The following is a 14,192-nucleotide window of genomic DNA, read 5'->3' on the forward strand; positions in this document are numbered from 1 at the left end:
TTTATGAGTACATCATATTGGCTGATATTTGCAGAATAACTGCACTAATGGATATGTCCTTGTTTCCTACGAACTACTCAATTAACTTGTCGCAAAATGTCAATAACTGGACAGGTAGTCATGTGGCAAGATCGGAGAGGGGGAATTATAACAGGAAAAGCCGTATGATCGCTCTCGTGGTGCTTTTTTTCTTGTCCTTCGTTGGAAACCTCATAGTTATAAAAACAATCTACTGTAGTTGGGTTGGAAAACAAGGGTACATATGCTCTTCGTCAACTTGGCAATGGCAGATCTCAGCGTTTCGCTACTGACCGTCCTTTCTCAGATTTTATGGGAAAGCTTGGGGAGCGAGTGGCTGGCCGGGGATCTCTCCTGTCTGCTAGTCAAAGTCGCCCAGATCTTCGGTCTCACTGCATCGTAAAACATGGTCGTGATCATAGCGCTTGAGAGGCAACATGCCATTGCCAACCCGCTTGCAATTCCTCTTTCTGTCACGAAGATCTGCGCCGCTTCATGGATCTGCGCGGTGCTCTTCTCTGTATTTAGGGAGACCAAGTTAAACTCCGGTACCCAGTGCCTCGGTATTTTTGACAATCTACCGAAATGGCACTTTCAAATGTACATAATCTATGGAGCCATGATTGTCTTTTTTGTTCCGTTTTGCATCTTATGCTTTGCCTACGCCAGAATTCTGTGCATTATTTGGAAGAAAGAAAAGAAACCCAAACGTGAAAAGGTCGTATCAAACAGCACCACAACCGGCACCCAGTTCCATCTAAATCCTACCAACAGTTCCCTACCTAAAGCCAAAGTCAAAACCTTGAAGATGACGCTGATGATCATCTTGCTGTTTATCATCTGTTGTTTGCCCTACTTCGTGGTTGAGATGAAGTTTGCATTTGGAAACGTTTCTGCGCTGGACGAAGATATCACTGCAGTACTCGGGATATTTGTAGTATCCAACAGCGCAGCTAACCCCATCATATACCTGTTTTTCAATTCAAAGAACAGTGTTAAAGTTGTCTGTACCTGCGGTACAGAAAAACAAAAGGAAGGAGGCAGCAGGAGAGCAAGATCTTTTAGTTTAATGCAGAAAAACTCAGGACAGTCCATCGCTTTCATTGAAGACGACCCCATTTCAAAGACAGAATGCAGCTAGTGCAAATGAAAAACGTACCCCAGCATTCGTTCAATGATAATTGCCGTATGAGTTATACGTTCTCAAACTTAACCTTTTGTTATAAGAGTTTCAGGTGTTTTTATGAATTCATTTTCGCAAAGTTATTGTGAAATACTTTGTCCGGTAATTGTCTGTCTGCTGTGCTTGTAAAAATGTTATGAACGAATGAAAAGGAAAAAATTAAATATTGTATTTATTGCGTTAAAGGTTTGGAACCTTTTGTAAAATATGTGAGATTTTGTTGTACAATTTGAGGCTTCAGTGATTGCTAATATGTTATGTCTTGTTTATCTTGTATATCATTTGCTGTGTATCTATATGTTTGGTTTTGACATCTGTTTGTCTCTAAAACAAATAAAAATGATGGCACTGATTTGAGGTGTAGGATGTCTATGATGGACTGACTGAAGAAATATACCATTCATGATTTATTATCTGTCTAATTCAAGGAAGTTGAGGGTGTTAATTTGCAGCACAGTCTGTTCTCTGAAATGTCTCATAGTCATGATATTTGAGACTATCATAACACATCAATACCTTTTGCTGTTTTGGATTCGGAAGCACCTATAAACAATCTTTTAAAGTCTGCAATCTGCTCTTTTCCATATCTGCACATTTATTTTTTCATATACAATTATATACATGCAAACTCTAGAAATGTTGATCTATTGTTATTTATTATTATTATTTGTTTATTTAGCAGACGCCTTTATCCAAGGCGACTTACAGAGACTAGGGTGTGTGAACTATGCATCAGCTGCAGAGTCACTTACAAGTGCGTCTCACCCAAAAGACGGAGCACAAGGAGATTAAGTGACTTGCTCAGGGTCACACAATGAGTCAGTGGCTGAGGTGGGATTTGAACCGTGGACCTGCTGGTTACAAGCCTGTTTCTTTAACCACTGGACCACACAGCCTCCTATGCGTTAATTTTTTTTCATAATTGTTTAAAGACATATTGCATAATTTATATTATAAGAATAAACCATAGCTATACATTGTGAAATACAATGTCCTGTTGATTAACAGGTTTGAAATGTGTCCTATAAAACAAAACTAGAAGATGTTCAGTTGAAAATTCATAGAGGATCCAATAGTACTGGCGCAGAACAGCTTTATCACATTTCATTTTATAACATGACCAACCGTATATTGTCATATAAGGTATTGCACTGATTTCATCATATGAACCTATATTTATACAAATTGTTAAGGGAATGCTGCTTTTGGCTATAATGCACAATAATTCACATGGCTTGGATGTCATTTGCATAATAGATTCATGTCTTTATGGGACAACAGATTTAAGAAAAGTATATGCCACATGCTTTAAGTATAAAAATGTTGCTTGAGAGATTTCCAAATTCTTAATATAGCACTTTAGATTTCTGAACTACAGTAGGGTTACGTTATGGAACGGGAATATGTTTTAAGTGCACCATTGTTAAAACATTTTAGATTTCATAGATCTCTGTTATGTTGTCTCATTGCAATAATGACATTTAAAAAATAAACAAGTTGCTTGAATCACCCTTGAACAGAAAAGCACTAATGGTATGTTGATTGAACTTTAAACCTCCTCAATCCTTGTAGATTCATTATCCAGTGGAAATGTAAAACAGTACTTTAATGAAAGATAGATCCTCATACCATCTTTCACCTGAAAGAGGAGCTCTTTAATGATTAATCTAAAATAGACTCTGTACAATTGAAATAATAACAGGAGGCATGCGCATGAATCCTGTTTATTTATTTTTAATAGTATTGATTGGATCACCAGAGATAGGTGGTTGATGCAATCCACAGAGATTCTCCATTACCTCATACATCCAGCTGTGGATTATCCAGATGGGGTCGAATTAAACAAATTCAAGTTAATGACTGGTATGGAGGAAGAACTATACATAGAGAAAGTATGTGTATTTATGATGTGAAGAACTAAATACTTGATCTCTGAAGAACCAAGTGGTTCACTTACAACAACATCTCACCAGGGACCTCCTGGTTACAAGCCCTTTTCTTTAACCACAGGACCACACCTCCTATATATATATATATATATATATATATATATATATATATATATATATACACACACACATATTATATCTGTATAGGGCTGACCATTTTTTGTAAGTATTGCTTCTTCATATGTCTGGCCCTTTTCTTCGAACTAGTTATAATGCAGCAGTAAATAAATTGTTAAGTATTAGTAATATCTCCTGGTTGTTTCCTTGACAATAAATGTACTTACAGCTGAAATGGTGCTTGAAAAAAACCCACTTAAGACAACACAAAGAAATAGGAGTGGGAGGATGTCATGGAGAAAACACAGGTCTCCACAAGGCTGGCATAACAGATTATGTTGTTGCTGAAATGCATTTGGGTAAACAAAACTGAAAACAAATAACATGAAACAAGAACATGTAAATCATAATGGATCAATGGTAAATCAAGATGAGGGACACTGGAAGATAAACATGACTGTCTCAAAACTATATTGCTCGATACTGTATCAATAATATCTTTTGCTTTCAACACATTTCACCAACAGTGTTAACAAGTCAAATCAGCTCAGTGTGGACCTGGCTTTTGACGAGGTGTGTCTTTGTAATCTGGTGATTTTCAATAAATATTGTGAATGCATTCCACAGTATTTCATGACATTGTTACATTTTGAAAAGCAATATGTGACACTGTGTATCATTTTAACAGTTTAATTGTGTTCTTGTTTTCCTTAATGATCTGGTTGGATTGAGGGGTCATTGACAGTCATTGACCCAACATAGGGATGGGAAAGCCTGGTTAAATTCTCTCTACCTTGACAGACTCTTGCTGGGGAACGTGTAATTATTCAGTCCCATACTCTGTGCACACAACAAGTGTTAATTAAGGAAGCTCATTTGTGCGGTGAAAATAGTGTTTACATATGCTCATCTGTTTTATAATATGTGTAATTTCATCTTATTTTGGGATGCAAAAATAAATGTTCAATTACAAAAACATGACTAGAGCAGTAATAATGCTAACAATGCAGTAGGAAAACTGATTTTAAAAGGCTTACAAGTATACCATACCCTTTGTAAAATTAAAAAGGCCGTCATGCAAAGAAACTTTAGCTATACCGGTATCACTTAAACTCTGATTAGAAACTGCTTTCGGCTATATTATTTTACTCAACAATGGCATTTTTCAACACATTGTTTTCTATGTTGTTTGGAGAGGTGACTGTTGACAATATATGCTGATTATTCAATTTAGATTAATTAATGTTCTACAAGGGCCCACAACAAATAATTGTTGTAGTGCGGTAGAAATATAATATTTTGTTTCAAGCATCACTATAAGAAAAAAAAAATCATATTAGGATGTACTTGCCACTTGACTAGCTCTAAAATAACGAACACCATTGTTCAAGATGTTTTTTTTTTTGCTCGTGTCTGCTATTTTTTTCAATGTATCTAGTTTTGATTAATCAACATTCCTGAATTGTTTGATCTCTGTCAAAATGTACGGCACATTAGCTGACAGAAAACGTGAGGGTTTGGAAAAGCCAAAACGCTCCTGCTAGTCACTGGCTTGCTCTCAGAAGTGTCGAATGGAATCTGGACTGGGACTGGACTGTTCCTTATTACCTGGAAACAGACCGTTACCTCTTATTAGAAACTAAAGAACTGTTCTGTAAAATATGTTTCCAGCTGGCAAGCCTAGATATACAGTAACAGTTTAAAATTTATGATTCTACGCAAAAAGTCCTAAAACACAAGACTGTCAAATTATATAAATATTTTGTTGCCTTTATAGTTTTAATGAACTTCAAATTGTGTTTATTTACTATTAAATTGACAGTGTTCTGTAGATAATTCCCCATTAACCTTTAGAACAGGATAGAAACTGCATGCTTGATTAAATGAAAATTTGTGTTCTACTGATTAATGGATGTTTGTCAGTAAGTGACACATCTTTTCCAAGTATTCCTGTACTTGACACACACTGTAATACTTACTTGGCATACCTACTCTAGGACTCTATTTATTCCAATTAAGTTTAACTGGGAAAATGACTCCCTAAGACTGCACGTCTCATTTAGAGACATTGTCCTACCTGGCTTTTGTCTATCTACATGACATGTATTTTGTCGTATAAATCTCCCTGCATCTCCCTGCATCTGCTTAGATCATTATTTACCAGACTTAGAAATACATTTCTATTTTCAATCACTGGCTTGCTTCTTCAATAAAAGCTTCATTTCTGAAATGTGGTTTTTGAAATAAACAGCTATTGGCTTGCAACTGTTATATCTGCTGCCTCCCCATATCTGAGCCAAGTATGATTTAGTAAATGAAAAAACCTCTCTGCAAAATCACAGTTACAGAGAGGACAGACATTACAGCAGCCCAGTGGTCTTTTTTCGAACCATGGTTTAGACCCAGTGGTTGCTGAAATAGTTAGAAAACATGATTCATTCTCGATACAGAAACAGCAATGATAGAGAACTTACATAACAAGATATTGAACTGGCATTTACCGTAGTGCCGGCAGTTCTATATCCTGGTATTGTGCTTAACTGCCTGTTACATTTCAGAACCCCATCACATTTCCAGGGTCAGGTTAAAGACCCCACTACTACGATCTTACACAGGATTTCAGGATAGAACCCAGGGTGTCCTTCTGGCTAAACTACAGTAGGACTCTTTCGGATGAACTAAGGAACAGACCTCTCAGATGAGCTGGTAGGAGTACTGTTACATTTCCTTTCACTAATTACCTGTGGAAAAGAAAGAAATGGGATATATTTATTCATGTTTCATGCACACCGCTGTACAAGCCAAAACCCAGTTTCCACATGAAAGACAAATCTACAATAGAAATCATAAATAATTTGGGGGAAAATAACGCAAGTGGCAATAATTGATTTCAGCAGCAGGCTGGAGACATCAGTAATGGAGAGAGGACAGAAGGAAGAGAGAGCAGGAGGGGAGTCAAGGAGGTCAACTACTATACTGGGTTTGTGGCAGGAGAGCGTAGAATAAATGGATTCTATTCATCCATTTGAAGATCATCAAATTACTGTAATGTATATGTAATTGTGGTATGTTTTACATACTGTAGCTGCTGGACTACGTGTTGATTATTATTTGTGGCAGGATCATTTTACCTCTGGATCTAATTTACAGCATAATTCAGACAGTTGAACTCAGCAAAATGAACTCCCTATTTTGTTATGTTGTCACTCCTTGGTAGGAAGGGTTATTGGATTATAAGATAATGCCTTTATGTTATTCCGCAGTAATATGACACAACAATTTCGATAAGCACACATCCCAAGTCAAACTCTTGTTGTATAACAGCTATATCTAAAGTGTGGATCGTGTACTTGGAGACAGCAATCTCCCTCGCTAGGATAACACCCTAAATTTTATCTCCGATTTTATAGTTAATAAATAAATAAATAATAATAGTGCGCCCATGCATGAATATAGAGGAAACATTTGTTTATCCCTAACTGGTTCTTTAAACCTGAACAGCCTTTGGCGCCACCAGGTGGATGTTGTTGTTATGAAAGATAAATAATGTCACTCAGTTTGAACAGAATTATTAAGATTTGTGACTTGAATGCAAAAAGGCAATTGGTGATCAAAATTGGCCTGCTTTACTTTTCCAAAGCATATAAAAAGCATAAACATATCTTTAAAAGAACACACATATATATATATTAGAGAAATAAAACCATTCACTTATTCATAAGAAACATATTTCTCTAAATTGTGTGAGATCGCCAGCTTTATTGTTAAATAGGATTTCACTGTTAGGTTGCTGTTTCCATTTGTGTTTTGTCATTTCTGTTACCCTATGTAAAATGGGGTTGGTTAGCCACATGTCAGTTCCTAAAGGACAGCTGTAAAAATGAAAATATTCAAATACATGATGCTACACAAATAATAAAGAAGAACAGTTCATTTGATTGTTTTATGGAAATAAAAGTTGAACATTTTAGACTTTTGACTTTTGTTCCCATATTTTTATCCTTTGTAATCCCTCTAAATCCTATTAGTTTAGATGTCATTAATCACAGACACTCCTGCCAAGACAAGCTGGTACTAATGTAACTGTGGGCTCCCCTGCAATGCTCAGCTGCTCAGCTGAACTCAATAGAGGCAGCTTGGCTCCACTCTCTGTCTGATCATTGAGGGGAACAATCAAGGACAGACCCTGGCTGAGATCTGGAGATATAGCTGAATTGCTATCTTAGTTCCAAGCTTATTGACAGTGGTGTAAAATAACCTACACAGAACCATCACCCTATCAAAGGAATTACACTTAAACTAGGCTTTATAGTAGCCTGTTTGCCTATGAAATTCAGCCAGATCTCTTAATATCACAAATCTCAGTCCCCAAGATAAAATGATGGCCTATGCCATGTGATGTAAGCGAATGATTAATTATAGGGATTTCTTTTTTAATATTACCAACTGTGTACCTACAGTACTTTACTGCAACTTGTCTCTTGCCCCTATAATAACTCCCCTGTAGGACTCCCAATATGGGTGGAGTTCATGTTTTCTTCCTGTCTATCTAAACCCTAATTGTATATGTTGACTTACATGTATACACTTGGACAAGAAAACTTACTGAAAATAATTCTAAACTGTTTACACTATAGCAGGCTTTCAGAGGCAGATCCAGCTGTTTCAGATATGGTCCCACTTTCCATCACCTTACCTTAATTCTCTTACCTCTTGCAACATTAGGAATGTAGGACCACTCCCATGGTCTGTGGCTGACCTCAAACACAGGAAGGAGATACCAGGACAGAGCACTTATATATTTAAATCTATAGTGTTTTATACTCTCCTAAAAATGCTTTTTAATGGTACTTTAATTAACATTTTATTAACCACATGTCTAAAAAAAACTGCTTTAGGCGTTTTTGTCGTTGCTTTAGCCCCATGCTTAATGGAGATTTTGAAAAGGAAACTGTCAAACTATTGACAGTTCCAGAACCTAAACCCATTATTGTACTCAATATGGTTAAATGCCTTTGGTCTTATCTATTAAGCAGAGACATTCCGAGGACAGTACAGCACAGTAAAGTTCATTAACTGCTTGGCTATTGCTGGTGAAAATCACAAGAACCAACCTGCACAAACCTTACTGTCCTCCTTATTTGACAAGCTAAGAGAATAATATCTGAAACATTCTTTAGGGAGAACAGGTCCTGTTTTTACTGCAAAACCTCAGCTTATGAGGTATAGCTTAACCCTTTTCACCCTGGACCTAGGGGCTTGTAGTGGAAGTTTTTATCTGTAAAAGACTCTGTCGGGCCACAAACAATAAACTGAAGCAAGTGAACCTAATTCCCTACACTTTCCCTTGGGCAGACAGGATTAACTCCTGTATGAACATTACTTTTTCTGCTGCTGTATGTGATCCCTTGTGACACAGCCCAAAGCCCCCACAAACCTAGACTGTAGGGTCTTGATTTGTAAATGACCTCTCTTTGGGTGACGAATCACAAGCCGGTGTACCGTTTCCCCTACCTGTTTAGCTGTTAGCATCATACTAACAAAAAATTAGGCAAGAAAGATTGCTAGGAAATAAGCTGTAACACCAATGTGTAAATCCCCCTTGCTTTCTAGTTTGGCAAATATCAACCCCCAGTCAGAATCTTGAGGTCATATAGTGTAATAAAACCTAAATGGGTCAAATCCAGCAAGGAGCAAAGTGTCCACAGCTGAAAACATACAATTAACAGCGTAGACTGTTGCCATGTGTTGTGTCTGGAGAAGGGGAAATAACCACTGCTGGCCATCACTGTGTCAGCAGTTTACTGCTGTTACTGATTGGAAGGAATGCAAAAAGCCAATTACAGAGCAGAAGCAGTCTGCTTTTACCATCAGAATACCAAGTCTGTAACACAGAAAAAAAGACCAAGCAGCCACTTAACAGTTCAACTAAATTCATTTCATTACAAGCTTCGTCTATCATAAAAGGTGTGTGTATTCCAAACTGCCAGTGAAACTTCTATATCTGGTAATACAGGATAATAATCAATATATATTTTACAGAACACCTGTCGTTCAGTTAGTATATACCTTTCTTAGTACATGTAAGGCAGATACAAACTCATACACAAAGTAGGTTGAACAGCAACACCTGATTAGCACATGTTTTTGTAGATATATTTTGCATAATAGTTTATTAATTCAACTATTTTGCAAAAGCAATTCCTGACATGTATTCTGTCATATAGATCTCCCTGCATCTCCCAGTTGCATGTCAGTTTCAGTTAGAATGAGCAAGACAGCCGACCAGACGGACTATAGATAATGATGAAACCTGATAATTCATTTGATGGGCCATTCTGGAGAACAGATGTTGTTGCATATTTCCATCAGGACTTCCCTGAATGAAAGGTGGAAATTATGTAATAGTCATGAATCCTTCTAGAACAATTTATACAACCTAGGCATGTTTCTTAGTATACAGTACAGTGCATTTTTTAAATGACAACACAGTACGTCCATTGGGTCTATCTGAATGATTTGTGGCAGATCCTAATACTGCCTCCCTAACTTTTTTTAAGAACATGATTACACCGTGTAACAATTTTTTATTTATTTTTGGTTCCTGGGTAGTAAGTGTTATTTCCTAATTGTTTATGCCTCAAAAGTATAGAAAATGGCTATTATTCCCCACAAACTTTGCTTTTGTGACCAGGACAGTGATATTTTGAAATTTACCTATTTCCAATGAGAAAACAGGCGAATTTGTGTCTTTTCGTTCACATAAAGTCAGAGGCATAAGCAATTAGGAAATAACACTTACTACCCAGGAACAAAAATTGTGTTACATAGTGATCAGAGGATGTATTGTTATTGTATATACTAATGTCGTAAAGCTAATAGGTAGGTCAATACATCACCCCTTGCCCCATTTTTTACAAAATACCAAAGTCCACAGGTAAACTGCTTTATTTTTGTCCTCAGGTTTATTAAAAACTGCTATCCTAGGAATTCATCCAAAACATAAAACAGATGCAACAATGCTTTTAAAAAACAATTGAGACTGAAACACTTACTGTATGCATTACTTTAATATCACATTGTTAGGTGTTCCCAGTTTATCTTGAAAGATCAGCAATTAATAAAGCTACTGTGTCCCACAATCATGACCAAGTGTAAAGAAAATATGATTCACTTAAATATTCTTCCATAGTTGAGCCTAACAGCTGGCAGTTCGGTTTACATTCTATATGTTGCCAAAGCCCCGGGGAATACTGATTTCTAATGCAGTGATTTGCTGTTGTTGACACTGCTTAAATCATTATTTGCCATGCTTACTGAATATTGCAGTGCATATTCCTTAGCATAACAGTGTTGTACTGTGCATTAAATCCTGTTAGTTAAGTATTATTCCCTGCAACACTTTCCAAACCTCACCTCCCCACTCTGTAACTCTGTGGTGAATCTCTGATTTAGATCTCCCTACAACCACCCTTCAGAAGTCTTTTTGTAAGATTTTTTTTTGTGAACTAGTTAGTAAGCAATTATTGATCACACTTAATAGGATATTAAACAGATTTATTGAGCTGAACCCACAGTGTGAGTCTGACTGAAGGAAACTTGGCATCCTTTAGACTCAAGCAAGCCGCTCCCCAGTGCAGTACAGCAAGAGCAATGAGGTCAGGTTCAACACACACACAGCATCACGCATTTCACTGTGTACTGCACATTGCACCAGGCATGCAGCACATTGTGTAAACCATATTATAAAGTATATACAGTTTTTCATTGGTGTGACTCAGCCAAATTGTATTGACTTGTGCACTCCATTCAACCTTTGGTAATGAAACATTAAAGCACTGGAGGCTTCACTATCTTGTACATGAAACCCGGTTATTTAGGTCAATGATAGGACTTACTGCTTAAGTAGGGTGGTAGGGCTTCAACAATATGCTTCCTTAAAAAGTAATAATCCTACACTGGCCCCACCACCCCCCAGTTTTATTGGCAGATTTTTCAACATACCTCATTCTGAAACTTCATCAGCTGGATGGAATTGTGTGCATTTTTAGAATAGCAAAGCCATCAGCCTTCACTGCTATTAGAAGCAAACGTTTGCCCACCTGCTGGAAGTGTTTGGCACCAGGATGCTTTATTGCCAAAAGACATTGGCAGATTCAATTATTATACTAAAAAGGGATATAAATGTCTATGCATTTTAAAAGTGGTCTATTGCAGTGATTCATTTTATTGCTCCAGCTCAAGGATATGAAAGGATATAAAATGTAAAAATACAAAATGACTTGGTAATAAGTTATGATAATCAGTAGTAATTAATTGGATATGTATAATTGCTACTATAGCTATTGTTACTCTATATGGAGTTTATTTTTTGCTTTCCCTCCACATACATAAGTAAAAAAAAAAAGCAAACCAGAAATTTTTAATTACAATCCTGTGCTAGATATTTACAAAAATGTTTGCTCGTGTGCACAAGTTTGTACTGTTTTTCTAAAAGAGAATAACATTTCTCTTAAACTATAAATAATAGTTCATTTCCCATGTCCTATTTGTAAGTTATTTCATACATCTGGCTGATTCTAAAAAGGTCAGTTGGTCAATGTTTCATCCTAATTTGAACTTCATTAGGGATTTCAAGAATACCCTGATGAAAAAGCCCCATTGGCTGTTGACCTTTATAAACAAAAACAAATTGTGCTGCAGAGTTTTTCCTCTTACGAGAAAGGAGACGAAAAAAAAAAGTTTTTGTTTGTTTATTTTATAACTACAGTATAAAGCACCCAATCATAAGTATGTGAAATACTAAAAAGAGGCTAGTAAAAATCTTTGCAGACTTTGATAAAGACTGCTTGTCAACACTGGCAAGCTGTTTAATCACGGGGTGGAGTACACCAAGAGCAATGCAGTACCAAACTGAGAACACAGACGTGTCCCTCAGAGGACTTGGCAGATGCTTCCATTGTTGTAATTTTCACAACACCAATTAATCATACAAAACATATCTCCTTGGTGTAACATGACAGACGCTGGGCGCAAACCAGCAAGCATCTGAACCACAAACATTTACAGAGGTTACAGAGCTTTCAAACTCCCTGGGTCAAAATCCATAACGGCAGTGCGGCAGAAACAACTGCTCAATGTACAAAATGTGTCTTTGAATTCCATAATGCTTACATTTTGCAGATACTGTCAAATGTGTGTCAAAGTCTGAAATTTGTTTTCCACATTCACTACTTGTTTAGTAGAAACCCAGGTGACCACACATACCTCTAGGGTCTTACTGTCAAGTACATGCATGACAAACCACTGCCCAGCTTCAACGTGGTGGTTATCACTAATTTACTGCACATTTAATGATTTACACAAATAAGTCATGAAAACTATGATTCAGTCTATTAGTAGTCTTGCAATTGTACAGGGAATTACTAGTTGGCAACATAATAATAAACCAATTATTAGACAAAAAGCCTGAGAAAAAAGCTAGACAGAGCACTTGTCTCTATATTTTGGGAATGCTCACATAAAATCCAGACGAGGGGGTGAGAGTTCCTGGACATAGTACATTCATCCAGTGGGCGTGAGGGTGGGGAATCCACAACCTCCTGTACATTTAAGGAAACATAGTTACTCTTAACAAGTCTTTCTTGGGTTTCAGGAAAGGACAAAATAAATTGGTTACTGTAAAATGAATAACCGTTCAGTCAGCGAACTCATGCGATAGAAAAATATTTATTACAGATTAGGCACGAGGTGGCAAAGTCGCAGCAGGAAGGTAATGGATCAGGTGAGATTTAAATCCCTTCCCTGACGATCATTGGACAGTAATTACATTGTTGGCGATAAGGTACTGCGTTTTTTCTCTTTGCTTCATTTATTAGAAGAGATGCTAAATAGAAATGAATGTCCCCAATACTTCCACAGTGTGTTTCTACTATAGCTCAGGCTATAGATTCATATGGTGTACATATGGAGTGCACCACCAAACCCTTTAGTGTAACAAGATGATGTTCAATTTAATGTGGATTATTCCCAAGGCCTTTAACGTCCCAGAATATTGATCCTAGTGTTCACGTATGCATAAGGCTATAAGAAAACCTTGATTTTTTTATGAAGAAGTTGAGGCCCCTGTGTATTAAGTTTTGGTTTCGGTGCGGTCATAAATATAAACAGTATACACGTATATATACTTGCTTTCAAGATGGATTTTTGTTGATTTGTTCAAAAACAACAATAAGAAAAAAACATACAAATAGATAACCAGAAGTTCTTAAGACTCCCTCTTTATCACCATTTGAAATAAAACGTTTTAGGCTGCGTTTCATTACAAGTGAAGAGCTGCAGCTAACAATAATGACGCATAACATACAGTACTTGCATGACAGTAAAAGCTCACTCACAAAACTGAACAGCCACTACAGTATATGCAAAGCAGCAATAAACCTTTTCTGTTTCAGTTTATTTTTCAGCATTACTTTGCAACAAAATGACATATAAATAATAGAAACATTGTAGTCACATTAAAAGTTGTGTCAACTATAAAAAGTTGTGGTCTGTGTTAAAAGTTGCAGTTTCTGCAACAAATTCACAGCCCGCGATTTTCTTACAGCCGTACTTATGCATACATTCTGGCTTCTGATTGGACTATAGATCTATTTTCAGAACCGTTTGCACATTTTTTTGGACTGTTAATTTACATCCTGTAGATAATGGAGGCCTACCTTTTGAGTGTACTGATGCCTGATTGCTTGTGCAATGAAAAAATACATAGCCAACAACTGCATAGTCATGTATTACAAGACGTTATTCCACAAGACGTTATTACATGTATGATTGTTTTTTTAAATTAAATTCTATTGTACCAGCTGCTCATACAGGTCACGTGGCTGACATTTTCAAATATTTGGACTGCAGGAGCAACATTAATGCTGTGTTTGGAAACCAGCATAAATACTACTGTTTTACAATGTATATAGAGCGAGTGTAGA

The 14,192-nt window shown here is 36.7% G+C and overlaps 1 protein-coding gene across 1 annotated transcript; it reads left to right on the plus strand.

The window, feature by feature from the left end:
• The first annotated feature begins 424 nt into the window (after positions 1–424).
• LOC117427740 (probable G-protein coupled receptor 150) lies at positions 425–1,159 on the plus strand. Its single transcript, XM_034045988.2, has one exon. It carries the CDS (start codon positions 425–427, stop codon positions 1,157–1,159), a length of 735 nt encoding a protein of 244 aa, XP_033901879.1.
• The last annotated feature ends 13,033 nt before the right edge of the window (positions 1,160–14,192 follow it).

The sequence above is a fragment of the Acipenser ruthenus genome, chromosome 21 (assembly GCF_902713425.1).
Source record: "Acipenser ruthenus chromosome 21, fAciRut3.2 maternal haplotype, whole genome shotgun sequence".
NCBI classification, from domain to species: domain Eukaryota; kingdom Metazoa; phylum Chordata; class Actinopteri; order Acipenseriformes; family Acipenseridae; genus Acipenser; species Acipenser ruthenus.

Bases quoted from the DNA above. Each gene is read 5' to 3' on its own strand.
- LOC117427740 (XM_034045988.2), top strand. From the start codon at position 425: ATGGTCGTGATCATAGCGCTTGAGAGGCAACATGCCATTGCCAACCCG.